The sequence below is a fragment of the Sphaeramia orbicularis genome, chromosome 22 (assembly GCF_902148855.1).
Source record: "Sphaeramia orbicularis chromosome 22, fSphaOr1.1, whole genome shotgun sequence".
Classification (NCBI taxonomy): Eukaryota; Metazoa; Chordata; class Actinopteri; order Kurtiformes; family Apogonidae; genus Sphaeramia; species Sphaeramia orbicularis.
In genome coordinates this window covers 55,488,546-55,513,650 of record NC_043978.1, presented here as the reverse complement: position 1 = coordinate 55,513,650, position 25,105 = coordinate 55,488,546, and the positions used below count along the sequence as shown (strand labels likewise).

Genomic DNA, 25,105 nt, shown 5'->3' with positions numbered 1-25,105 from the left:
CTATTTGCAAGGCATTTTTTAAAGGGTCTTTGAAGGTTAAAGGTCAAATTGGTAAGAGTCAGGGAGATTAAGGCAGATCCAATTGCAGAAATAACATAAAATAATCAGTTATTCAGTGCTTTGAGGCCATGTTTGTTCAATAGCTCTAAACCAGGGCTGTCAAACTCATTTGAGTTCAGGGGCCAGATTCAGCTAAATTAGATCTGCAGTGGGCCGGACCAGTCAAATAAGAACAGAATAATATAGAAATAATGTCAGCTCCAAACTTTTCTCTATGTTTTAGAGCAGGGCTGTCAAACTCCTGTTAGTCCAGTTCAGTGGCGGCTGCTCGTCTTTCAGACAGGGGAAGCTCATTGTCGGCTTACATAAAAAAAATAAAAAAATAAATTAAGAAAATGCTCAGTGACCTTATCGTACCAGTAGGCGTCTTTTCCAGGACTGGACCAGTGTCCTGTGAATGTCCATCAGAGCTGGTCTGCTCAGACGGCCTTGGCCCAGTGCATTGTGGGTGTCAGACTTCAGCCTTTTTAAACTACAGATGCTCCTTTCACTGCCACCGAGCCGACAGTCTGACTGATTTAACTATCTACAAAACCAGATTAAACTGAACAAGAAATGATTAAATTCTGAAACTGAAACAAGAAAACGCTGAAATCATGTTAAATTGAAACAAGGAAGTCCAATGAGTGTGTTTTATTTACCATGCAAGAACAGGGTCATGCATAGGGTCATGTTCAGAATATGAAGTGGGATCAAATGCAAAAGGGCTTTTCCACTGATTCCACTCATACACAGTGTGGAATCACTGTGTTAAGCTTTTGTGCCACCTCCACATACATGTTTGTATTAGACTCTTCATTTTCACTGTGTATTCCTCTTTTCCATCTTTCTTTCAGAGGTAAAATGCATTTGCAGTGGCTCTCCATTACTTACTGTCTATGCTTTAAATAATTCACACAAGCAAAACACACAGCAGCTAGCAGATCACAAAATGAAAGTGTGGAGGAAGTTTCAGAAATCACCTTTTTGTGTGTGTGTTTTTTTTTTACAGTGTTTCCTTGGAGATGAACACTGAGTGGGCTTCTCACATTAGTTCTGGAACCACTTCCATACGGGATTCTTTAAACCAGGTCACAAATATTCAGGTTTTGAGTGGAACTATTCTAACAAAGGATAAACAAACTAATGTGTTGATATTCAACTTCAGTTTTTGCACCATCTATCTATCTATCTATCTATCTATCTATCTATCTATCTATCTATCTATCTATCTATCTATCTATCTATCTATCTAATCTATCTATCTATCTATCTATCTATCTATCTATCTATCTATCTATCTATCTATCTATCTATCTATCTATCTATCTATCTATCTATCTATCTGTTTGTTTATGCATTATTCAAGTTAATCAAACCTACTTACTCGTTACCCTTGTAACAGAAATGTTGCTCTGCTGCTGGTGAATAATGAAATACAGACTTCTGCCGGCCGACAGGATTTTATTTCTTTGCAAAGAAAGGTCAGTTCTGCACACGAGCGGCATTTTTGAAGAAAAGACAAAGAGCTTCTCACAAGATCCACCTTTTATTATTGGGTGAATCGCATTTGCAAGTGACACCTCCAGTCTCCTCAAAGGGCCTTTGGATTGAATGATGAACTCAAGGCTTTAACAATCAGTCACCTTTTGTTACTTTGCAAGAAAATGTACACACACAGTAGGAGGATTTAGGTAAGGATATGAGAAAATTAGCATGCAGTGGGGAAGGGTATTCAGGAAAGGATATGGGAACAGAGAAGGGAATGAGATAAAGAAGTTCAAACTCTATTACATCCTCAGCCCTCAGCAGGGTACTGTCATCAGTTCATTGTCTGTCTGTCTGTCTGTCTGTGTGTCTGTGTGTCTGTGTGTCTGTGTGTCTGTCCGTCCATCTGTCTGTCTGTCTGTCTGTCTGTGTGTCTGTCTGTGTGTCTGTGTGTCTGTCCGTCTGTGTGTCTGTCTGTGTGTCTGTCTGTCTGTGTGTCTGTCTGTCTGTGTGTCTGTCTGTCTGTCTGTCTGTCTGTCTGTCTGTGTGTCTGTCTGTCTGTGTGTCTGTCTGTGTGTCTGTGTGTCTGTCCGTCTGTGTGTCTGTCTGTGTGTCTGTCTGTCTGTGTGTCTGTCTGTCTGTGTGTCTGTCTGTGTGTCTGTCTGTCTGTGTGTCTGTCCATCCATCTGTCTGTCTGTGTCTGTCTGTCTGTGTGTCTGTCTGTCTGTCTGTGTGTCTGTCTGTGTGTCTGTCTGTGTGTCTGTCCGTCTGTGTGTCTGTCTGTGTGTCTATCTGTGTGTCTGTCTGTGTGTCTGTCCGTCCATCTGTCTGTCTGTGTGTCTGTCTGTGTGTCCGTCTGTCTGTCTGTCTGTGTGTCTGTCTGTGTGTCCGTCTGTCTGTGTGTCTGTCTGTGTGTCTGTCTGTCTGTGTGTCTGTCTGTGTGTCCGTCTGTCTGTGTGTCTGTCTGTCTGTCTGTCCGTCTGTGTGTCTGTCTGTGTGTCCGTCTGTCTGTCTGTCTGTCTGTCTGTCTGTGTGTCTGTCTGTGTGTCTGTCTGTGTGTCTGTCTGTCCGTCCATCCTTCCTGCAGCAGTCAGGCTCCACAACAAAAACTGCTCCAAATAACTGTGTAATAAACCGTATCCCTGTTCAACCTGTAGCATAATCAACACAACACAACAGTAAACAGTATATACAGCTTTTCGACTTGTCTTGTGTTTTGATTTTGCACTTCTTCTGCTCTTGTGTGCTTTTTTTGTGTACTTTCTGTGCTTTGCTGCTGTAACCTAGAATTTCCCCCTTGTGGGACAAATAAAGGCATATCTTACCTTATCTTACCTTACCTTACCTTACCTTACCTTATCTTATCTTACCTTACCTTACCTTACCTTACCTTACCTCACCTCACCTCACCTCACCTCACCTCACCTCATCTTATCTTATCTTATCTTATCTTATCTTATCTTATCTTATCTTATCTTATCTTATCTTATCTTACCTTACCTTACCTTACCTTACCTTACCTTACCTTATCTTATCTTATCTTATCTGTCTGTATGTAGAAAAAGTCTGTCGTGCACCAGTAGTTCTCAGCCGGGGGTGGGGTGGGGGGGGTCAATGATAAGGAAACCCTGGTGTGAAGTGAAGGCTGAGGTTTTTCAAGTGCAGGTACATTATGTTTCTGTTTTACTTTCCAGTTTTTCCTAAACTCAGTGGAGTCTAAATCAGCACCAGTTGCTGAGTTGGGTTAGCAGTTATTGCATTTGTTCCCCATAGCTTTCTCAGACACCTTCTTCATCAGGTCAAGGAAAACCTGTAATGATCCCAGTTCTGAACCAGTTTAGTCTTGGTTGCAAAACTCTGAATGGTTCAAAATTCCATTTGCTGAATACTGATGGCTCTCACTGCTGAAGCGGCACCTACCAAACATTTACTAAACATTATTTATTTGTTATATTAGTGATTAGACTTGATGAATCTTAAGTGGACAGATATGGTTTGTGATGTAAAACAACACAATATTAAAAACAGTCCAAGAGCTGAGTCCTTTCTATAGAGTTTGAATGTCTCCAGTTTAGACGTGTCAGCTGTCTGCGTCCTGATTGGTCTTCAGCTTCTGTAGCTCCTCCTCCAGCGTGTGGATTCGCTGCAGCAGCTCCTTGCGGTCCTTCTGCGCTTGGACCTCCATCTGCTTCTCCACCTCCAGGATCTTCCTCTCATACCAAAGCTCCAACTGAGCCGACACCGTCTCAAAGAAACGCTGGGTCACCTGACAGAAGGGCAACAACACAACGCAACTTTAACCTGTCAACCTCCAGAGGAACAGTCAACAGTCTGCAGCGAACAATAAGACCATGATGTTTTTCATATTTTGTGACGTCCTCCACTCATAAGAATTAGGAGATGATAATGAGATGAGAATAGAATGGATTAGATTTCTATGGTGCTTTTCTATGAACACATACTCAAAGCGCGTACAGAGGATCCACTCTTCATTCTCTCTCACATTGTCCCTCTGGTGGAGGTAAACTACCTCTGTATCCACAGCTGTCCTTGGGGGGGCAGACTGACAGAAGTGTAGCCGCCAATCTGCACCTACGGCCCCTCCCACCACCACTGAACATTCATACGCATTCATACACCAGTGTGAGTAGCAAAGAGGGGGACGTGTCTTGCCCAAGGACACAACAGCACATGGACAGAATGGGATTTGAACCACCAACCCTTCGGTTATTGGACGACCCACTCTACCATCTGAACCATTTAATGTACAGTAAAAGTCTTAGGGCACCTTCAGCATTGTTGCTTTTGCAGGGTTGAAATGAGCACACATATATGGGTCATTCCATATGAAATCAACAGATTTTAAGAAAATTTCCCACCCGACCAAATCAGATTTTTCTACATTTTTACATACTTATAGAACATTGTATATGATGGAAAAATCCAAAATGTCAAGGCTTAATTGTAAATAGTTCCACAGTTCTGTCCATTTGAAGTAGGTAGGAGCTACCCGAACATTCAGACTGTAAATGTTGGTCTATTTTCAGCTTCTATAACTTCTGAACAACAAGAGCTAGAGGTCTGAAATTTACAGAATCATTTCACAGGAATCTATAGTCCTAAGAAATGGGAAAATATTTACTTCAAATTTATAATTGCATGTTACAGAGAATGACAAAGCTGAGATTTTATCCATGGCGAACTTTTAAAATACTCATACTTCATATTCATTGTAAATGTTCTGTGCTCTATCTGTTCTACTGAGGGAATGGATCTGTGCAAAATGAAGGTCTATGTTCTGTTCTGGATGAGATCTGAACAGATGAAATCAAAAATATCTGTCCGACCTTCAGATTCAAAGGTCAGTATCAGCATGTGGGATAGGTAGGATCACAAAATAAAAGACAGCATGTGAAAGGACAGGAAGGGACTAAATTTGGATACCAAGCACAACTTGCTTCTATAAGTCCTTCTATGTTAAATGTTCAAATTAAATCTGGACGTTTTCGCCCTCATATTTTAGCATCTATATAACAGTATAATGTATAATAGTGATAATAGTTCACAACATTGTTTTCCTGACATACCCACATTAGAACCACAGCAGATCTTTGTAACCACAAAGGGACCACTTGATGAAATTATATGGAATGACCCATTTCTCATTTTCTTTTCTCATTCTGACTGAACCAACAACAGAACAATTTAGGAAAGGTAAATGAGTCCATAAGGATTGAAAGAAAAATGCATTGACTTACTATTTCCAGGCAGATGCTTAATGTTAGTCATTTTGTAGTCAGCATCTAGTGGCTGCCAGTGGTATTACACATTCCCCTCTTGAGCTGTAGTCACCTCTTTTTTCAAACCAGTCTGACTCTTCACTATTTTGCCATCTTTTTGACCATATTGATTAGCTAAGTATGATATTATTACCAACAGAAACTTGGACTTCCAAACCATAGAAAACTGTAGTAAGTTTGCTGAAGGTGTTGGTCATATTTTCTGCATATGTCAGCTAACATCGACATTTCAGAACACAGCTCACTTCCACAGCATGCAGGTTGTTTCTCTCCTGGCTGAATGTGGGCTCTGTGGGGCGGTCCACGAAGAACTCCAGCGTGGTGGTCTTCTGCAGGTCGGAGTGTTTTCCTGTGCTCATCAGCTCCTGAAAGTGTTTCCTCCGTTTGCTGCTGTTTGGCTTCGGTCCAGTCCACTGTGGGCCTCGGTCACTGATGCTGGACATGCTGCTGCTGCTGCTTGAAAAGACGTCCCCGCACGCCGTCACCACCGCTGCCCTGTGCTGACCGTCCTGCATCAACGGAGGACGCCACTGGGAGTCAGCGGAGGTCAGCAGGACCCCTGAGGCCGGCAGTGGAAACAGGGCAGTGTTCTCATAGTCGTCTGATAGGACAGGGTTCACCAAAGAAACAAACTTATTACAATGATTAGATTATGAAAAGGCAATTCTTTACTTGAATCATGTAATTTAGTGTCAAACTCAACTGAAGTGGCCCAGACAAAGTGGAAATGAAAAATAATGTATAAAAATGTCAAGTAAATTAACTTTTAACTGAAAGCCACAACAACATGGGGATGACAATTCATACAGATTTCAGTATAAACATGTCCAAATATGATAAATTGGTCAAATTATTTTCCCATTTGTTTTTAATCAAATTGTGTTCAGTGAATTTACTCATAGGATCAATAAAGTTTCACCTAATCTAATCTAGTCTAATAGATAGATAGATAGATAGATAGATATCATATGTATTATTTATCAATTTATTTTTATAATTAAGAAAATCATTAAGATTTGAAAAGGGATCAGGAAATTGTGACAATGTCATGTCTATGACTTTATATATATCATGAGATTTGTAATCTTTGTAGCGTCTCTAATCAAACACTGCAAAAATCCAAATCTTAACAAGTGTATTTTTCTCATTTCTAGTCCAAATATCTCATCACACTTAAAATAAGACACAATCACCTAAAGAGTAACTTCACAGTGAGATATAAGAAACTATTTAGAAACAATAGATCTTGAAAATCTTATTTCGAGAAATCTTACCAAGATAATTTTCTCTTGTTCCATTGGCAGATTTTTTTTTGCTTAATTCAAGGTTGTTGGTTTTTTTGCTTAATTTAAGCAAAAAAATCTGCCAATGGAACAACTAAAAATGATCTTAGTAAGATTTCTTGAAATAAGATTTTTAGGATCTATTGTGTCCATCTGTCCTTCAGTCAGATAATGGTCAATCCCATTTGTTTTCAAAAGAATCCAACTGAAATCATTTTATTGATCTATTCTGAACTGAGGGACAGTGATTCCACCTTGGAAAACTGCTGCCTCCATCTGTTCATTTGGTTTGAATCTGAAATAATTTATTAAAACACCACAGTGACTCAGTAAACTGTGGAGTTCCTCTTTTTGCCGTACATACAGTACGATAGCACCATGACCTTTTGGGATTCATTAGTGATTGATCGATCCTGTTATTTAGGAAAGAGGACATGCTGGGATTATACGTATAGGCATATGGATTCAGGATGCATTCCCAGCAACATAAGTCAGAGTGGAATGTGTCTAGCCTGAGAAACAAACCCCAAATGATTGGGTTTAATCTAGTACCAGAGGACAACAATAGCGAATGAACGCCCCTTTTAAGCCGTCACCACTGACATCATATCTAATATTATCCATGATGATACTGGATCATCTGCTGTATACTTGTCGAACAGCTCCACTTCCTGTATTAAAGGCTGAGGAGATCTCGTACCTGGAGACCTGTCCACTTTCATCTCAAAGTACGTCCTGCTGCCAGTCTCCTGACACTCGGACACCCCCAGGCTGTAGGTGGATTTGGACGACAGGACGTTGACGTAGGTGGCCAGTGAGGTGCTGCTGTCTCCAGAAACCACCGACAGCAGGGGCAGGGACTCCGGGTCGGCGTCTGCCATTCCACACTGCTCCACAGATGGCGAGGGCAGCAGTTTACAGTACTGTCCTTTGGCTGCAGTGTGGACGTCCGTGTCCTTGAGCTGGGACAGACACAGCCTCTGCAGGTCACGACTCAAAGCCGCCTGCTCAAAAATACAGAAGGAAGACACTGTGTAGAAGATGTCTTTAATAAAAGGACAGGTTCAACAAAAAGATGGAGAAGTAAGTGGGACTAAAACTGAACAGCTGAATGAATTATACAATGCACTGAATTATGTTAACTGGCAACAGGTCAGCAACATGATTCAGCATAAAAACAACATTTTAGAGAAGAGTCTCAAAAGTAGAAGTAACAGAAGACACATTTCACCAATCTGGAAAAAACAGTCTCTAAAAATCTCATGGTCAATTTAATAGAATCATATCTACATAAAGGCCCAGTCCCAGTTCATCCCTTACCCCTACCCCTCGGCCCTTGCACTTGGCACTGCCCCTTGAAATGGAGTTAAAGGGGTAGGGGTTGCAACATTCCCCTGTGAAATGGACAACCCTTCAAGACCTGTTACGTCATCAGTAGTCACTGATGGGAAAACCTAACTAACTGTTTTCTTCTTCAGACTTGTTTTTATTTATAAATTTAACCATTATTGAACCAAGAAAGCATTATTTACAGCTGTGGCCTGGGAGGGAGCTAAAAAACAAGACTCAAATTAAATCAGTATAGGGGTTTGATTGTTTGATCCTCTTATTAGTAATACAAATCTAATAATCCCTGAGTGTGGACCTCTGTGATCATAAACAGAGCAGTGGAAGACGACATGAACATGTAATGATACTAGATGGAACCTCAGCTCCTAGTGTGTGTGTGTGTGTGTGTGTGTGTGTGTGTGTGTGTGTGTGTGTGTGTGTGTGGTAAATGTCAGACCAAACACTTGTGGTGAAAACACATGTAGAAAAGTCCAGGCTGATTCTGTGCATGTGGGATGTAATCTAACACACAGCTGTAAATCCTCGGAGCCTCCTCTGTAGGTTGGGCTGGAAACTACACCATGAAGGCCTTGCACAGAAAATAAATCAACTTCAGACCTCCATAAAAATGACATGAGTTCAAACCCCTGAACTGAAAGTGGAAGGAACTGAATGTCTTAACAGTCTGGTTATGGATGGGGTGATGATTTAAAATGAAGCCAAACCCACTCTGTGTATTTGAACTCAGTTTGATAGTACTTTGAGCTGAAGGTCAGACTGGGATACCTGCGTCATCAGGACCTCTTGTCTTCCTTGAGCCGCCTGCTGCTCCAGCCTGTAGATCATGTTCCTCCTCTCTGCTGCTGCTCTTTCCTGATTCAGCATGTCCAGCACTTTAATCTGCCCAGAGACATCCAGCAAATCACAACTGCAAGCACTTCCAACACAATAAAAAACACACAATAAATACAGACAACAGACGTGTCAGTGTCTGCAATTCCCCAGTTTGAGATGAAGAAAGAAAGAAAGAAAGAAAGAAAGAAAGAAAGAAAGAAAGAAAGAACGAAAGAAAGAAAGAACGAACAAACGAAAGAACGAACAAACGAATGAACGAACAAACTCACTCACTCTCTCACTCACTCACTCTCTCACTCACTCACTCACTCACTCTCTCACTCACTCACTCTCTCACTCACTCACTCACTCACTCTCTCACTCACTCACTCACTCTCTCACTCACTCTCTCACTCTCTCACTCACTCACTCACTCACTCTCTCACTCACTCACTCACTCACTCTCTCTCTCTCTCTCACTCACTCACTCTCTCACTCACTCACTCACTCTCTCTCTCTCTCACTCACTCACTCACTCACTCACTCACTCTCTCACTCACTCACTCACTCACTCACTCTCTCACTCACTCTCTCACTCACTCACTCACTCACTCACTCACTCTCTCACTCACTCACTCACTCACTCACTCACTCTCTCACTCCCTCACTCTCTCACTCACTCACTCACTCACTCTCTCTCTCACTCACTCACTCACTCTCTCACTCACTCACTCACTCACTCACCCACCCATCCATCCATCTTTTAAAATCTTACATATACTTACAGATTAAGGAGTTCTACAAAATAAACCTTGATGTAACACTTGGTTTTCTAAACCAGTTCCAGATCCCTAAAGCTCAGAGTCCTGGACCCTTGGTCTGCTGTTAGACCCAGTAGACCGGGTACCAGCCAGAGTAAGCTCAGACCTGGTGCCGGTTCCTGCGGTCCATCTGGCCCAGTCTGCTGTTGACCTGCTCCTGGACGTTCAGGATGTGCAGCCTCATCTCCTCCTGTGTGGCTTTCAGCTGACCCTCCAGTCTCCTGATCAGGGGCGTACAGTGACACCCACTGGCCGGTGCCTACAAACAGCATCGACTTAAGACATCAGAAAACTACACACACCTAGAAGAAACACTACTTTTGGGGTACTGCATACCATGACACTTTTCTTGGCACTCACATCTACTGTTTTACAACGGCCTTATGAAGTAAAGAATACACAAACAGTGACCTGTCTGATGTTGCCATCCTTGTCTCGGTACAGTGTGTAAAGCTGATAAGTTCTTCCGTTCTCCAGAGACAGTTCCTCATCCTCTTCAAATAAAACATTCTTCTTTCTTGCATGTGTATCCTTTTTGCATTTTCTCAAATCAAAGTCATTCTCCTCCTGTAAAATAGATGACATCAACCTCGTGAGTGATCTTTTAAAGTGGAACTAGGCAACATTTTACTGGTTTGGTTCTTCGCTGTTTTTGGTTCGTCTTCACTGTCTTTGTAGCATTTTTGTAGCAGAGCACTCTTAACTCTTTGCGCTGAACCTCATGTTCTTCATGTATAGCGCTTTTCATGGAACTCAAAGACACTTTACATCCAGCAGATAAAAACAGAAATCAAACCCATTAAAACAGATAAAAGCAGGTGCAGAAAGCAGGTATATAAATATAAAACAGGTAAACATTAAAAGCAATCTTAAATAAATGAGTTTTTAAAAGGGATTTGAAGGTGTTGAGGTCGGAGCAGTGTCGGATGATAGGTGGGAGAGAGTTCCAGAGGGTTGGGGCAGCAATAGAGAAAGCTCTAAATAAAAAGAGCTCTAACTAAAGGAACCTTGAACCTTGTCTTGTGTGGACTCACCTGCTCTTTAGTTCTCCTGCTCCTGTGGTGGTTGTGGTGGTTGTGGATTGTTGTGGGTTTTTTCAGGTAATGTTGCTGCTGCTGCTGGTACTGGTGCTGGTACTGGTGCTGCTGGTGGTGATGGTGTCGGTGGTGGTGATGTTGGAGTCCTGCCTGGATAAGTGCGCTGCTCCCTGTTCGTTCCACACTGGGGCCTTCCTCTGCTATTGAACTGCTGCCCTGTTCACCACGTACAGCCTGAGGTACCGTGTGAAACTCAGGACCAATGTACAACAAGTGCTGCAAAAAACAAACAAAAAAAAAACATGAAAATCATTTAACTGTGCGAATCATGTGACAAATATGGGCTCTCTTACTTTGTTTGACAGTATTTCTTCTCTGTTGACAGACAGGCTCCTGTGCTCTGATTTCACTCTCTCTCTTTGTTTCCTTATTGTTCTTCCTCTCAGGTAGCGATGTACCTATAACGGGTATGAAATCATCATAGATCCATAAAGTCACACACAAGACATTTGCTAATGCACTTACAGACAGTAACTGTGGATCGAGGTTCTTATCGTTTACGAAAACTAACAAAATGACCAAAACTAGAATTGTAAAAACATTTTCGTTAACTGAAATTAAAAAAAACTATAATTAAAAGAAAAAAAATGATAACTAACTGAAACTGTATTGTGTGTTTACAAAACTAACTAAAACGGATAAAAATTATGAATAAAATTCCCTTTGTTTTCATCTTTGTCAATGTCAGATTGATATGAAATCAATTTATTTCGCTCCAGCAATTTTAGCTGTTGGCACCATATGATATTTAAGGGTCCGTCACTTGTGTTCACTTGTGGTTTCCAGTCGTCTTCTGGTCCCCACTCTACCTGGAAACATGGAGACTAAAGCAGCAGAGTCCTGTCTGGGATTGATTTGAATAGGAGCACAGAGAAGAAGAGAAAAGAGACCACTGAACTACAACTGAACTACAACTGAACTACAACTAAACTACAACTGAACTACAACTAAACTACAACTGAACTACAACTGAACTACAACTAAACTACAACTGAACTACAACTAAACTACAACTGAACTACAACTGAACTACAACTAAACTACAACTGAACTACAACTAAACTACAACTGAACTACAACTGAACTACAACTAAACTACAACTGAACTACAACTAAACTACAACTGAACTACAACTAAACTACAACTGAACTACAACTGAACTACAACTAAACTACAACTGAACTACAACTAAACTACAACTGAACTACAACTGAACTACAACTAAACTACAACTGAACTACAACTAAACTACAACTGAACTACAACTGAACTACAACTAAACTACAACTGAACTACAACTAAACTACAACTGAACTACAACTGAACTACAACTGAACTACAACTGAACTACAACTAAACTACAACTGAACTACAACTGAACTACAACTAAACTACAACTGAACTACAACTGAACTACAACTGAACTAAACTACAACTGAACTACAACTAAACTACAACTGAACTACAACTAAACTACAACTGAACTACAACTGAACTACAACTGAACTACAACTAAACTACAACTGAACTACAACTAAACTACAACTGAACTACAACTGAACTACAACTGAACTACAACTGAACTACAACTGAACTACAACTAAGCATTTAGAAAAAAATGAAAACTAGTAAAAACTAGCAAACCTGCTCTAAAAACGAATTAAAACAAAGTGAATTAGAGAAAAAAAAAGTCCAAACTAAATAAAACTAAACTAGAATGAAAAATCCAAAACTATTAGAGCGTTGCTGTGGATCTGACGTTATGACGTGAACATGCTGGTTTGTATTATAAATACAGGTTACATACCTGTGGAGCTCTGGCCAGGAGAAGGGCCACGTCTTTATGATTATTATCTCTGGCTTTGTCCAGAGCTGTTCGACCTGCCTGGATATGAGCACATGAAACACAGTGTGTGCACATGTACACAACATAACTGACACACAACAAATCGACAACATACCCATTTCATGCTGTTGCAGCATTAGGTGCATTTTAACCCAGAAGACCCAGTGGTACTTCTGTGGCAGCTCCTAAATGAAATTTTTTTCTGTATTTGACCTTTCTTAAGTGATTTATCATCATTCATTCAAATATTATCTTAAGTAATTTTGCATTTTTCAGAGGAAATTAGGTATTTTCCTATATTTAATTCCTATATTTATTTCTGATTTTCTTATATTTAACTCTGATCATGTAGATCCTCACTAAAGCGTGGATTAAAGTTGAGGGGTTTCATATCAGAAACAGAAAACTGAAGAAAAAGTGACTTGTTCAGCAAAGATATCATTAACTGAACATAAGTCTCCATTCACTGTCACTGATCCAAATTCATGGGTTTTACTGAATCAATGTTGTAGAAGATGACAACGTTTCCACATTCACCACGGAGCCTCTGAACATCTAAATGGGTCAAATCTGATGACCACAAAAAGATGACAAACTGCATTTTACAACAATTAATTCAACATATTGATAGGATTAGCTGTGCAGAAGTTCTTCAACACTTTAGCTCAGTAGATGCTTTTGGGTCTTTATGGGTTAATGCAGACATGGCAGATGTTCATTCCAGAACATGGAGCACAGGTAAAATCCCATTGGTCACACTTGAAACTGTCTATTCCAGATATTATAAACACAGTAATAGGGATTCTCATCAACAGTTCAGTTAAGGTTAATAAAATAATACAAATGTCACACTTGGACCTGAAGTGAGGGTAGGCTGCTGAAAGGCTGCATGGAAGAGCTCTAATCTGACCTTAAAACTAGAGCAAAAACAACGAGACAAAGTCCGTTTGATTAAAAAAAAAAAGTGAAGAGCTTTATTGCCCTTAAGTGCATCCAAGGAAATAAGCAAATAATGACAATAACAACAGAAACATAACACAGGTCTGCACAGCACCACAGCCCTTCTCTAACTGCCACAAGCAACGTCAGACTCCGCTGATGTTCAGGGATGTGCCCAGGCACATGTCGAGTAACGGAGGGGGTGTTTCCGTGAAGCACGTTTCAAGGCTTGCTTCATTTAGGGGAGGAGCCGAAAATGATGACGTCCGAAACCTCGCTGTCCGGCTGTACCACGTGACTGTTTCAGGAAGTGGTTCAGAGGTGGGTCTATGTGGTTCAGGTCTGACAGCAGGAGAAACCCTCCATTCAAAATGTGGGTTTAGGATTGAGAGTTCCGGTCAGTGATTCCAGTCAGTGCAGAGTTTGAACAGAGTTTGGAGAGTTTGGATACTAGAGTTTGGATAGTTTGGATACTAGAGTTTGGATAGTTTGGATACTAGAGTTTGGATAGTTTGGATACTAGAGTTTGGAGAGTTTGGATACTAGAGTTTGGAGAGTTTGGATACTAGAGTTTGGATAGTTTGGATACTAGAGTTTGGATAGTTTGGATACTAGAGTTTGGAGAGTTTGGATACTAGAGTTTGGAGAGTTTGGATACTAGAGTTTGGAGAGTTTGGATACTAGAGTTTGGATAGTTTGGATACTAGAGTTTGGAGAGTTTGGATACTAGAGTTTGGAGAGTTTGGATACTAGAGTTTGGAGAGTTTGGATACTAGAGTTTGGATAGTTTGGATACTAGAGTTTGGAGAGTTTGGAAACTAGAGTTTGGATACTAGAGTTTGGAGAGTGGATACTAGAGTTTGGATAGTTTGGATACTAGAGTTTGGATAGTTTGGATACTAGAGTTTGGATAGTTTGGATACTAGAGTTTGGAGAGTTTGGATACTAGAGTTTGGATAGTTTGGATACTAGAGTTTGGATAGTTTGGATACTAGAGTTTGGAGAGTTTGGATACTAGAGTTTGGAGAGTTTGGATACTAGAGTTTGGAGAGTTTGGATACTAGAGTTTGGATAGTTTGGATACTAGAGTTTGGATAGTTTGGATACTAGAGTTTGGAGAGTTTGGATACTAGAGTTTGGAGAGTTTGGATACTAGAGTTTGGATAGTTTGGATACTAGAGTTTGGATACTAGAGTTTGGAGAGTGGATACTAGAGTTTGGATAGTTTGGATACTAGAGTTTGGATAGTTTGGATACTAGAGTTTGGAGAGTTTGGATACTAGAGTTTGGAGAGTTTGGATACTAGAGTTTGGAGAGTTTGGATACTAGAGTTTGGAGAGTTTGGATACTAGAGTTTGGAGAGTTTGGATACTAGAGTTTGGATAGTTTGGATACTAGAGTTTGGATACTAGAGTTTGGAGAGTGGATACTAGAGTTTGGATAGTTTGGATACTAGAGTTTGGATAGTTTGGATACTAGAGTTTGGAGAGTTTGGATACTAGAGTTTGGAGAGTTTGGATACTAGAGTTTGGAGAGTTTGGATACTAGAGTTTGGAGAGTTTGGATACTAGAGTTTGGAGAGTTTGGATACTAGAGTTTGGATAGTTTGGATACTAGAGTTTGGATAGCGTTTCTATAGTTTGGAGGTAGTTTGAAGAGTTTAGAGAGAGAAATTATTGGAAGATTTAGGAGTGAGAAGAGAAGGATGAGTAAGAGGATGGAGCCAGTGAAGAACAGGAGGATTTCCCCGGTGTGGGAACATTTGGATTTAATAACTCCTAATAAGGTAAATTAAATCTAACATTATTTCAGACACATAAGGTTTGCTTATCTGGAATACTGGGAGAGACAAAATAATTACTGTACCCCAATTCATATAATGTTGTTCTTGTGTTTTTGTGCATCTTCTGTACCATGTGAAGGGGTGTTTTCAAAGGCCAGAGAGGTTGTGTCAAAAAAAAAAAAAAAGAAATTACTTCAAACCAAAAAATGTTGAGAAACTGTTATTTCTGAATAAAAATGTATCACATCTCCCCTGTCCTGTACATCATTGTCCAAATTACACTAGCATGTTCAGTGTCCTCTTCCTAGTTCCACAAACACTTTCACTGTCCTCTGTCTGTTTAAGTCCAGGACATTTTCCTAAAGTGGCAAAAAAAAAAAAAAAAAAAAAAAAAAGATTACACAACCTCCCACATATGATACTACCATTTGGGGAACATTTACACAGAGAATACATTCAGAAATATTGTATTATACACATATGTCAGGGCTGTCAAACTCATTTTAGTTCAGGGGCCACATTCAGCTAAATTAGATCTAAAGTGGGCTGGAACAGTAAAATAATAACAGAATAATATATCAATTATGTAAATTCCAAACTTTTTTGTGTGTTAACTCAATTAAAACACATTTTTTAATGACCAGACATAGTTTTATTTACAAATGGCCAAAATGACAAAAAAAAAAGTCCAAAAAAACCCCCAAACATTAAATATCCTTAACATTTTGTTTGTAGTGTATAAATAATGTCAACTCCAAACTTTTCTCTATGTTTTAGAGCGAAAAAAGTAATTTTACATTATGAAAAGGTTCATATCTACAAACTATCCTTTCAAAAGATGTGAATAACATGAACAAACTGAAAAAATAAGTGTCGTTTTAATAATATTCTGCCTCAGTTTATCATTTACACATGTACATTAGAACTTACAGATCACAGTGGATCTACAAACACACAAAACATTTACTAACAGACTGAATATTGTCAAAATTGTACTGACTTCTCTTAAGAAATTTCAGGTTGTTCATATTTGTTCAGGTTATTCACATTTTTTGCAAAATTCTACTTTGTTTTAGTGTAAATTCATGAAAATATTCATATTTACAAAGAGAAACATTTGGAGTTGTCATTATTTCTCTGTTATTCTGATAGTATTTGACTGGTCCTGCCCACTGCAGATTGAACTGGTCTGAATGTGGAACCTGAACTAAAAGGATTGTTCATATCTTCAGTGTAATTTTTGCATTTCACAAATTCATCCCCAGGGCCGAACTGGACCCTTTGGTGGGCCAGATTTAGCCCCCGGGCCGCATGTTTGACACCTGTGCCATATGTGATAATTTATGTAGAGAAATTATTTGGTCAAACAGTTTTTGTTCTTCATCGTCATTCCACAGAGCCAGTAGGTGGTTTCGTGTGCACATGAAGCTTCGAGAAATGAACCCTTTCTTGAACCAATTGGCTCAAGTGGTTCGATGCCTGATGAGGCTTCATCTAACATCACTATCAGACCCCCTCCATTTAAAGGCTAGGCCCCTCCCACTGGACCATACCATTTGTAATTGGAACTAATTAAACATCTCATCTCACTACATAGGTTATTTTCCATATTTATATCACAAGACAGTTAATGTGTTTTACACACACATCAGAGGAGTCATCTAATTACTTCTAGAATCTACACCCCCTCTTTTAAAACTCAGAAAACCTGGTCTGGTGCAGTTCGACAGGCGGAGCCTAATTTCCCCCTTTAACTCAGGCACTATAAAAGGCAGCCTGACGCTCCCTGTGGGTCCTTTCCCACTGCCCAGAACCAGGAAGCACTATGTAAGTAAAGGAAAAACACAATTAGGACAAAATCTCAAAATACAGACTTTAACGTAATTGAAAACCTAATTCAGTGTTACTGGTGTTTGTGTGTGTTACTGTACAATGTCCTGGGAAAACAGCCCAGGAGACCGACTCAGGTGTTTACATGGAGCCCAGTGTGTGCACCCACCAAGCTAGCAGTGGCATGCTACCTGGCTACTGTTTGCCATGTGGAAGGAGTGGCTGTGTGGTGTACGGTGGTGTACGGTGGTGTACAGTGTATGATTAGTGGCAGGGGGGACTGCCACAACATTCTACTCATAAGACGCTAATTTGGAATGCACATATTTGGTGTGGTTTACTGTTTTACCTCGTCAGTAAGCTAACGTTTAGCATCGGCTCACCCATCCCTCCTGCTACTGCAGCTCTGGCCTTTTGTTTAAATATGGTCTCTTCTTCTCCAGAGGTCCAACATGGGAGCAGACCACCAGTGGATGACTTCCTGGTAGCTCCATCCTCTTCTTCTGTACTCTAGTAAACTCTGCTCCACGGTCCAGACCATATTTGAATCATTCTTGAGGATTTAACATGAACCATTCTTCTTTGAGTTTGTATTTGCAGTGAGTTGCAGTTTATGCTGTTATTTCTATCATCGTTCTCTGCCTGGCCAAAAAAAAAAAACTCCTACACTTCAACACACTGACCCTGGACTTGTTTCAATAAGCCAGTGGTTCCAACCTTTTTTGGCTCATGACCCCATTTTAACATCACAAATTTCTGGTGACCCCAGACATTTTGTTGTTAAAATTAATTTGTTTTTGATCATGTAATAGTTTGCTATACTATGTTGCAAATAAACGTTAATTTTAGAGGACATTTAGTCTATATAATGTATATGTTTATGGACAGAGGCAGTAAATCCAGGTGTAGATTAAAGGCTCAGGATCTGTCCAGTCAGTCCAGCTGTGATTTACAAAGAGGACAATGAATACTGAACAAACAAGAACTGAAACTATGAATTATGAAAGAGCTGCAGCATCTGAAACTGACCACACTGATTATTTTATTATCACAATTTATGTATTGTGATTGTCTCTCTCAACTCAATATGTTTTTTTTATTGTAGGTTTATTTTTATCAGTTACTAGAAATTTCAGGCGACTCCATTTGAATTCCAGGCGACCCCACATGGGGTCCCGACCCCAAGGTTGAAAAACACTACAATAAGCATATGCAGTGTACTAGCATCTGTTTCTGTCCTTTTTTGACACAACATTGCTGAACCCAGACCTGACCAACTGAAGCAAACTCCAGTAACATAACGCTGCCCCCACAGGCTTTTAGTGTAGGTACTAGGCATTATGGGTAATCACTTCATGCACCTCTCTTCTCACCCTGATGAACCCAGTATTGTGGAACAGGATCATTCTGGACTCATCAGACCACATGACCCTTGTCCACTGAAACACAGTCCAGTCGTTATGTTCTTTATCAAACTGCTGGTTGTTTAAAAAATGAGAAGCTACTCTGTTCGTCAGTTAGGGTTAAAGAACGGGTTCCAGCCAAAACAGATTCATCACTGCAGTGATTTTGGCTGGGCAGTGTACTTTGATAATAAAAGTATTTCAGATTTGTGGGCATTTAGAAGGATCTATTACAGAAATGGATGGATGGAATGGAAAATTAAACTGCATTTTCTTTACCTTCAAATTAGGTATTTCTATCTACAGAGGGAGTGGGTCTGCATTTACAGATACCGCGATATTAGCTTTGTACAGACTTTTATGTACATGACACCCAGCATTAAAATGTAGCCACTTTTAAGGCTGGTTTATGCTCGCCACACGAAGTGGAGTCGGCACGAGACTACACATGATACTTTTATCCTCCGCGCGGCGTCTATTCCCAAACTGCAGGGGGCGGTGTGCCATAAACGCACATCTGTCACAGTAAAAAACTAGAGAAGAAGAAAATTATCAATAAACGTACCTCCTCCAGACAGAAATGTGTGTGTGTTTCCCTGTGTTTAATAAAATTCCAGATCCAGCTCAACTCTGTCAGAATCCGTGGGATGTTTGGCCCCTCCCCCCTGGGTCTCCACTTCTCCCTTTGGCGGTCTTTTTTGCCTTCACATATCTGTCCTGAATGTTTTTCCAGGTTTTTTTTTGCTCATTCCTCCTCTTTGCCGACTGTCGCTGCAGTTTCCCTCCGTGAATTGTTCCCACTCGGCTGTGGCGGTGGTCCCGGTGGTACCACTCATCCCGGTGCCTGTACTTCTGTACTTCTACCACCAGGAGCTCCTGAATGTCGGCCATGTTGTCCGCGCGTCTCTTACAAATTTTCCGAGGTTCGTGACGCAGAAAGTTTCTGCTTGAGATGAGCCGCGGAAAGGGGCGTGGCTGTGAAAATGACATCAATTGACTGTGTGAAGCCGCTCGGCGCTGGCTGACGCAGTAAACATAAACCAGCCTTTACACAGAGATCCCAGAAAAAAGGTGAGATGGGGATCCCACCTTTTGTCCAACACTGACCGATTCCCACAGGTGAGACAGGCTGGACTTTTACACAGCGGACCTGCTTTCAGGAATCAAAGGGGCGGTGATGCAGTGCAGCGTGTAGTGTGACATACAACTTCCATCTCGGAAATTACCCGAGCATAGTGGTGTTGCTAACCTCTCCAGAGTCAGTCCGTTTTTTACTGTTCCACAAATGTTAGCATGGATAGAGTCCTCCGCCTGAAGTGACAACAGCTCGAGGATCTTGGCATCTCCCCAGTTTAACATCTTTCTGGTCACGTTGATATGTTTGTTTACTGTACACGGCCCATGCTCATTTTTAAATCCTCCCGATGCAGGAGTCGCACATGCAATATGTCATCAAAACGTCACACCTTGTTTGTGGAACCAGAGGTGTTCCTTTTACATTGTGTTCTGCTGTGGTGTAGTGGTCCCTGGAGAAGTGGGTATACTCTCAATTTTTGCCCTTTATTTTTAATTTTTCTTTTTGAAGTCCAGAAAAACACTGTTGTAGAAACAGTGACATGTCAGACTACTCTATTTAATTTACCCAAAAATCCATCAGTAGTATTTGTTCACTGTTATAAAATGATCATGACTTGATCAGGAGCAGTTTGTAGGTTTTACTGGACACACAAGCAGCTGCAGGAATGGAAATGGATTCAACAGGAGGCAAACCGTTAGCCTTTCATAACATTAGCCTTTCATAACGTTAGCCTGCTCGCATACTTTAAATATTGGTGACAAAATCTCTTCTCCTCTAAATGTGCAGTCATATGACAAGTAGTTTAAAACAGTGACTCATTCTGAAACCACCTTAGAACTTACCTCAGAATTATGGATTCCATGAAAGTAGGTTCTTTCGATATGTGTCATTCATTTGAATAATGTTTTTTCTGCCTTTCTTGTTTGCATTTCCAATAATCATGCATCTTTCAATCAGATGTGCATTGACCTGTCAATCAACTGGGGTGGCACTGGCATCTGAGATATCCAATCAGGTTTCAGAGGTGGCCAGTGCTAAGCAGAGCCCTGGCTCTGGTGCTAAGTTAGCAATACTTTCCTGGGCATGACCCGCCCTACTCTGCCTCTGATTGGCTCATCAGTCCTCATGCCTAAAGTTAACCAATCCAATCAGTGAAGGTACCAAGTACTAGCCAATTAGAGGCAGAGTAGGGTGGGTCATGGCTTCACCATCCTAGGGGAAAACATGGGTAATTTGGTTCAGATTAGGGATGTAACCATTTCCAGTATAACAATAAACTGTGACGGTTAGTATTTCTGTTTAAATTCTAATTCTCATGATAACTGTGTTCGATTACCGCACTTTTAGGGGAAAAAACCCAATGTAAAGATCTGCTTTTATGTCAAATATTTGAGTATAGTTTTAATTCGTTACAATTTGGATTTTATATACCTAAGATTTGAAACCAATATTCACTTTTAAAGTCTTTGAAAAGGTTCCTTAAGTATCTTTGTGTTATTTATACAATTAATTATATACATTTTTCAAATCATATTTTATTTTTGTGTGTGTTTTCTGGTCTTTTATGTTTTTATAGTAGATTAAAGTATAAAAAATAATAGACAGATGATATAGATGAAGTTGTGCTGAAAAACAGATCCAAACATGGGTATAGTAAACATTTGTTTATATTGTATATGAAGGCAAAATCAAAAGGACTGAAAAACAGACAAAATAGGCTCAGACCACTAAGGGTTAATATTGGAATGTGTCTGACACAGAAGGGACATTGTGCCTATTATTTATTTATTTATTTATTTTTCAAAATACAACTTGGTTAAATTCTTTCAGTGTGTGTATCAGTACTTTTGGAACATTTTGAGCACAATTTCATCAATACCATGATAATAATGATAACCGTGATAATTTTGGTCACAATAACTATGATATGAAATTTTCATATGGTTACATCCCTAGTTCAGATACTACTGAATGGTGTGCATTAGGGCGATTTAGAAGTGGGTATATGCAATACTAACTGAAAGCTAAGTAGGTATACTCTGTATACTGCCGTATACCCTGGACTACACCACTGGTGTTCATGGTTCCACCTTTATCACGGCTCTGTTACCTCCTCCAGAGGCGTTACAGAGCCGTCACAGAGGTGGGACCAAATGATCCATAATTTTGTTCAAACAGACGTCATTCCGGAATTAAGGCAAAATATTCCCGTAACAGAAGTTCTGTGTGAAAGGGGCTTGAGTATGTTTGAGTGTTATTATTCTCTCAAGGAAAAAGCCCAGAATGGTCAAAACAAACACTAACTGTAATGAATCTCACTAAATAAATCACATTAATCCTTTAAATAAAAGCTTTTCACTGCAATATTATGTAGAGATATGAAATCCTGTATAGACTACTGGGGATCAGGGATGTCATTTGAGCCCTTGAGCGATTACAGTCAAAACCTGCTATAGTGATGCTTACATTGTTTTTGATATTTCCATCAGTCCCAGCCTCCAACAGGAGCTGAACTGTCTTCTTATGGTTCAGAGCAGCCGCCACATGCAGGGCAGTGTCCCCTACCTACAACAAACCCAAACACAGTGATCAGGAACCCCCTCTGAAATGTACTGAACCGGTCATGTACATACACACCACACAAATAACGGACAACTGCGGTCAGAACACGGACACACTGCACCTGGTTTTTCTCCGTTAGAGAGCACAACGAGCTCAGCAGGATTTTCACCAGGCTTAGGTTGTTGTAGCGAGCAGCCACATGTAAACACGTGTCACCCATCTGCAGAAAAAAAATAGAGTTTAACAGTGTGCGGCGCATGTGTAGTCATAGGTCAGTGATGTCACAAACACAGTATTCTGGGTAACTCACGTTGTTTTTGGTGTCTGGATTGGCGCCTCCGAGCAGCAGAAGGCGAGCAGTCTGAGCATGTGCGTTCTGACAGGTCAGGTGAAGAGCCGTGTTCCCCGTCTGCATGGACACAGTCAGGTCATTCAGGGTGAGCACCACGTCTGTAAGCCCTCAAAGACCCTCTGACGTTTAATGTTTAAGTTAACAAGCCAATGACAGCAGTTACACATGAGTAGGTCTACTGTGTCATGTGAAAGATATAACACAATATCATAATGAGCAATTTATAACGTGTGTATGTGTGTAACTGGTGGTGTCGGACTGTGCGTTGTGTTCTTTTTAATGACAAGACCTGTACGTATGTCTTTGGAGGCAGTCTCCGTTTATTGTATTTTTTTCTGTTCCTGACAAGTGACAGAAAAACCCAAAAACCTCTGGTCAGCAACCGCCGTAAAACAAGCTCCTACACAAACCAAAATGACACAGAAATGTGTTTCAGCACATTATAAGCACCTCATCCAGCCTGAACCGGCCAGTTTATGTAAAAAAATGTAATTAACAGAGGCTAAACCAAACAAACTTATCAGACCGTACAGCTGGAAATGGAGGCTCGCACCGCCGCCTGACAGCGGCAGCTTCTAAAGACACGAGGCGGAAACAGCGCGAGCCTCGGTTTCCCACAATGCACATCGCAAACAAATTCCAAAGATGCCCGAGTTCCCTCCCGGCTCTGAACATAAACACACACTTTGTTTGTGGTGGATGGAACTAAAACTGTTCACCGTAATGTAACAGATTCAGGTGAGTAATGACAGACTGACAGGTTCATGACACTGAGGGTAGGACTGAGGTTTGACACATTTGATGAAAAAGTGGTCACAACATTCTCCTGCACCTTTAAAGTACAGCATTATTTTTGTTAAAATTAGTTTGTTTTTTTTTTTAACCACGGTTTTATTCTCAAAATATTATGACTTCATTCACGTAGAATTAGGACTCTTTTTGTATTCAACTTTAGTAGTGACAAGTGTTTTTATTTTATGTGGCCCTAATACGCCACCGTAGGTTTTTGTTCCACTGTGGACATATCATAGGGTAGTTTCTGTATATTTTCGACAAATGTTTAATAAGTTGAATCTACTTTTTTGCTGTATATTTAAGTTGCATTTGATTAACTTTTTATAAGCAATTTCAAATCTACTCAATATTGTGTTGTAATTTTTTGCCAGTAAACAGTAGCCATGTTTTGTTTTGTTTTGTTTTTTTTTTCTTTTAAAACAGTATTTTAGCTTTATTTGTGCTGAACTCAAACTAATTTGAACCTCTTCATTGTAATGGGGATCATTATAGTTACACACATAACACTGGTCAAATTCTTAGAATCTACCTCCACCTTATTATTTTATTTTATTACCTTGTGTGTTTGTTTGCGTGTTTGTTTGTTAGCAGGATAACTCAAAAAGTTATGGACAGATTTTCATGAAATTTTCAGGAAATGTTGATACTGGCACAAGGAAGAAATGATGAAATTTTGGTGATGATCCATGGGGGGGGGCGGCAAAGATCTGTCTTGGTGGAGGTCTGCGCTCTCTGAGTGCTTTTCTTGTTTTATTTTATTTGACTTTACTTTTTGGACAATAGAGGGTCTGCATGTGACATCACCGCTTGTGGAAGTCGCTGCGGTTCCGCCCACTGAGTGTCAGAAAGAGGGAGATGAGCCGCGGCTTTGTCTTGAATACTGCGAAAACTTTAGAACAATCTAAAAAATGGGGCAGAGCTGTTGTGTCATTGATCGCACAGAAAGGTTTCAAAAGCACTGGGAGCTCTCTTAGCGGAGACCTAAAGCCTTGCCTTTTGGATGCTTTCAGCCTTTGCATTGGGGATTTTCCCGGCGTTGAACTCAGGTTCATCTAAATGTCAGGATAGGTGATTTCTGTCCCAGATCAGTGTTGGTAGAACACTGGTTGTTTGGTAGCTTGGATGGATCCATGTCCAGTCCAACTGTCTTTAATTTCATCTTCTATTCCACAGTTTCCTGCTCTGGCTGGAGTTACTGCTATACTCCGCCATGTTGAGCCGGTTTGGTTTTGCCGCTCAGTCTGACTGAGAGGGGCGTGGCCCGGGGGGAAGTGACGGATGTGCATTCCCTCTGTGGCAGCATCAGTATCAGTGAATGTAAAATGTGCAGGTGTTATTATTCCTGTGGTCCTACCTTGTTCCTGACGTGCACATCTGCTCCTGCTTTGACCAGCTGTTTGACGCACTGAGAGAAGCCGTGCCAGGACGCCTCATGCAGAGCGGTGTTACACTCCTCCACAAAACACAAGACAAGTGCACAGTGTGTGTGTTGTACTGACAGTTCACCGCTGAAGCACACTGTGGGCGCATGGACGACAGTCCACAGCGGTGTGTGTTCACTACTCACTCTGTCCTGCAGATCCACAGCGCAGCCTCCCTGAATCAGAGCGCACACAGCCTCACTGTTCCCCACCATGGAGGCCCGGTGCAGGGCCGTCTGAAGACCCAGGCCCCGGCGAGAGGACAGAGCGACGGGCACCAGGGCCTGTTCACTCATCACTACACACACACACACACACACACACACACACAGTATAACACACAGGTGTCAAACATGCGGCCCGGGGGCCAAATCCGGCCCACCAAAGGGTCCATTCCGGCCCCT

The 25,105-nt window shown here is 40.8% G+C and overlaps 1 protein-coding gene across 3 annotated transcripts in view; it reads right to left on the bottom strand.

The window, feature by feature from the left end:
• Positions 1 to 3,582: 3,582 nt before the first annotated feature.
• ankrd6a (ankyrin repeat domain 6a) overlaps positions 3,583 to 25,105 on the bottom strand; it is a 31,324-nt gene continuing 9,801 nt past the window's right edge. The window contains exons 3-16 of one of the 3 annotated variants that reach the window (XM_030127666.1): positions 24,848 to 24,999; positions 24,635 to 24,733; positions 22,444 to 22,542; positions 22,255 to 22,353; positions 22,038 to 22,136; positions 12,500 to 12,577; positions 10,985 to 11,089; positions 10,629 to 10,907; positions 10,006 to 10,161; positions 9,701 to 9,853; positions 8,726 to 8,839; positions 7,311 to 7,617; positions 5,573 to 5,928; positions 3,583 to 3,793 (exon numbers count right to left, since the gene is read on the bottom strand). In XM_030127666.1, the coding sequence (XP_029983526.1) occupies positions 3,608 to 3,793; positions 5,573 to 5,928; positions 7,311 to 7,617; positions 8,726 to 8,839; positions 9,701 to 9,853; positions 10,006 to 10,161; positions 10,629 to 10,907; positions 10,985 to 11,089; positions 12,500 to 12,577; positions 22,038 to 22,136; positions 22,255 to 22,353; positions 22,444 to 22,542; positions 24,635 to 24,733; positions 24,848 to 24,997 (2,280 nt within the window). In that variant the 5' untranslated portion in view covers positions 24,998 to 24,999 and the 3' untranslated portion in view covers positions 3,583 to 3,607. Of the gene's footprint in view, positions 3,794 to 5,572; positions 5,929 to 7,310; positions 7,618 to 8,725; positions 8,840 to 9,700; positions 9,854 to 10,005; positions 10,162 to 10,628; positions 10,908 to 10,984; positions 11,090 to 12,499; positions 12,578 to 22,037; positions 22,137 to 22,254; positions 22,354 to 22,443; positions 22,543 to 24,634; positions 25,000 to 25,105 lie in introns of all 3 variants that reach the window. The other 2 variants (XM_030127664.1, XM_030127665.1) reach the window with 2 other exon arrangements.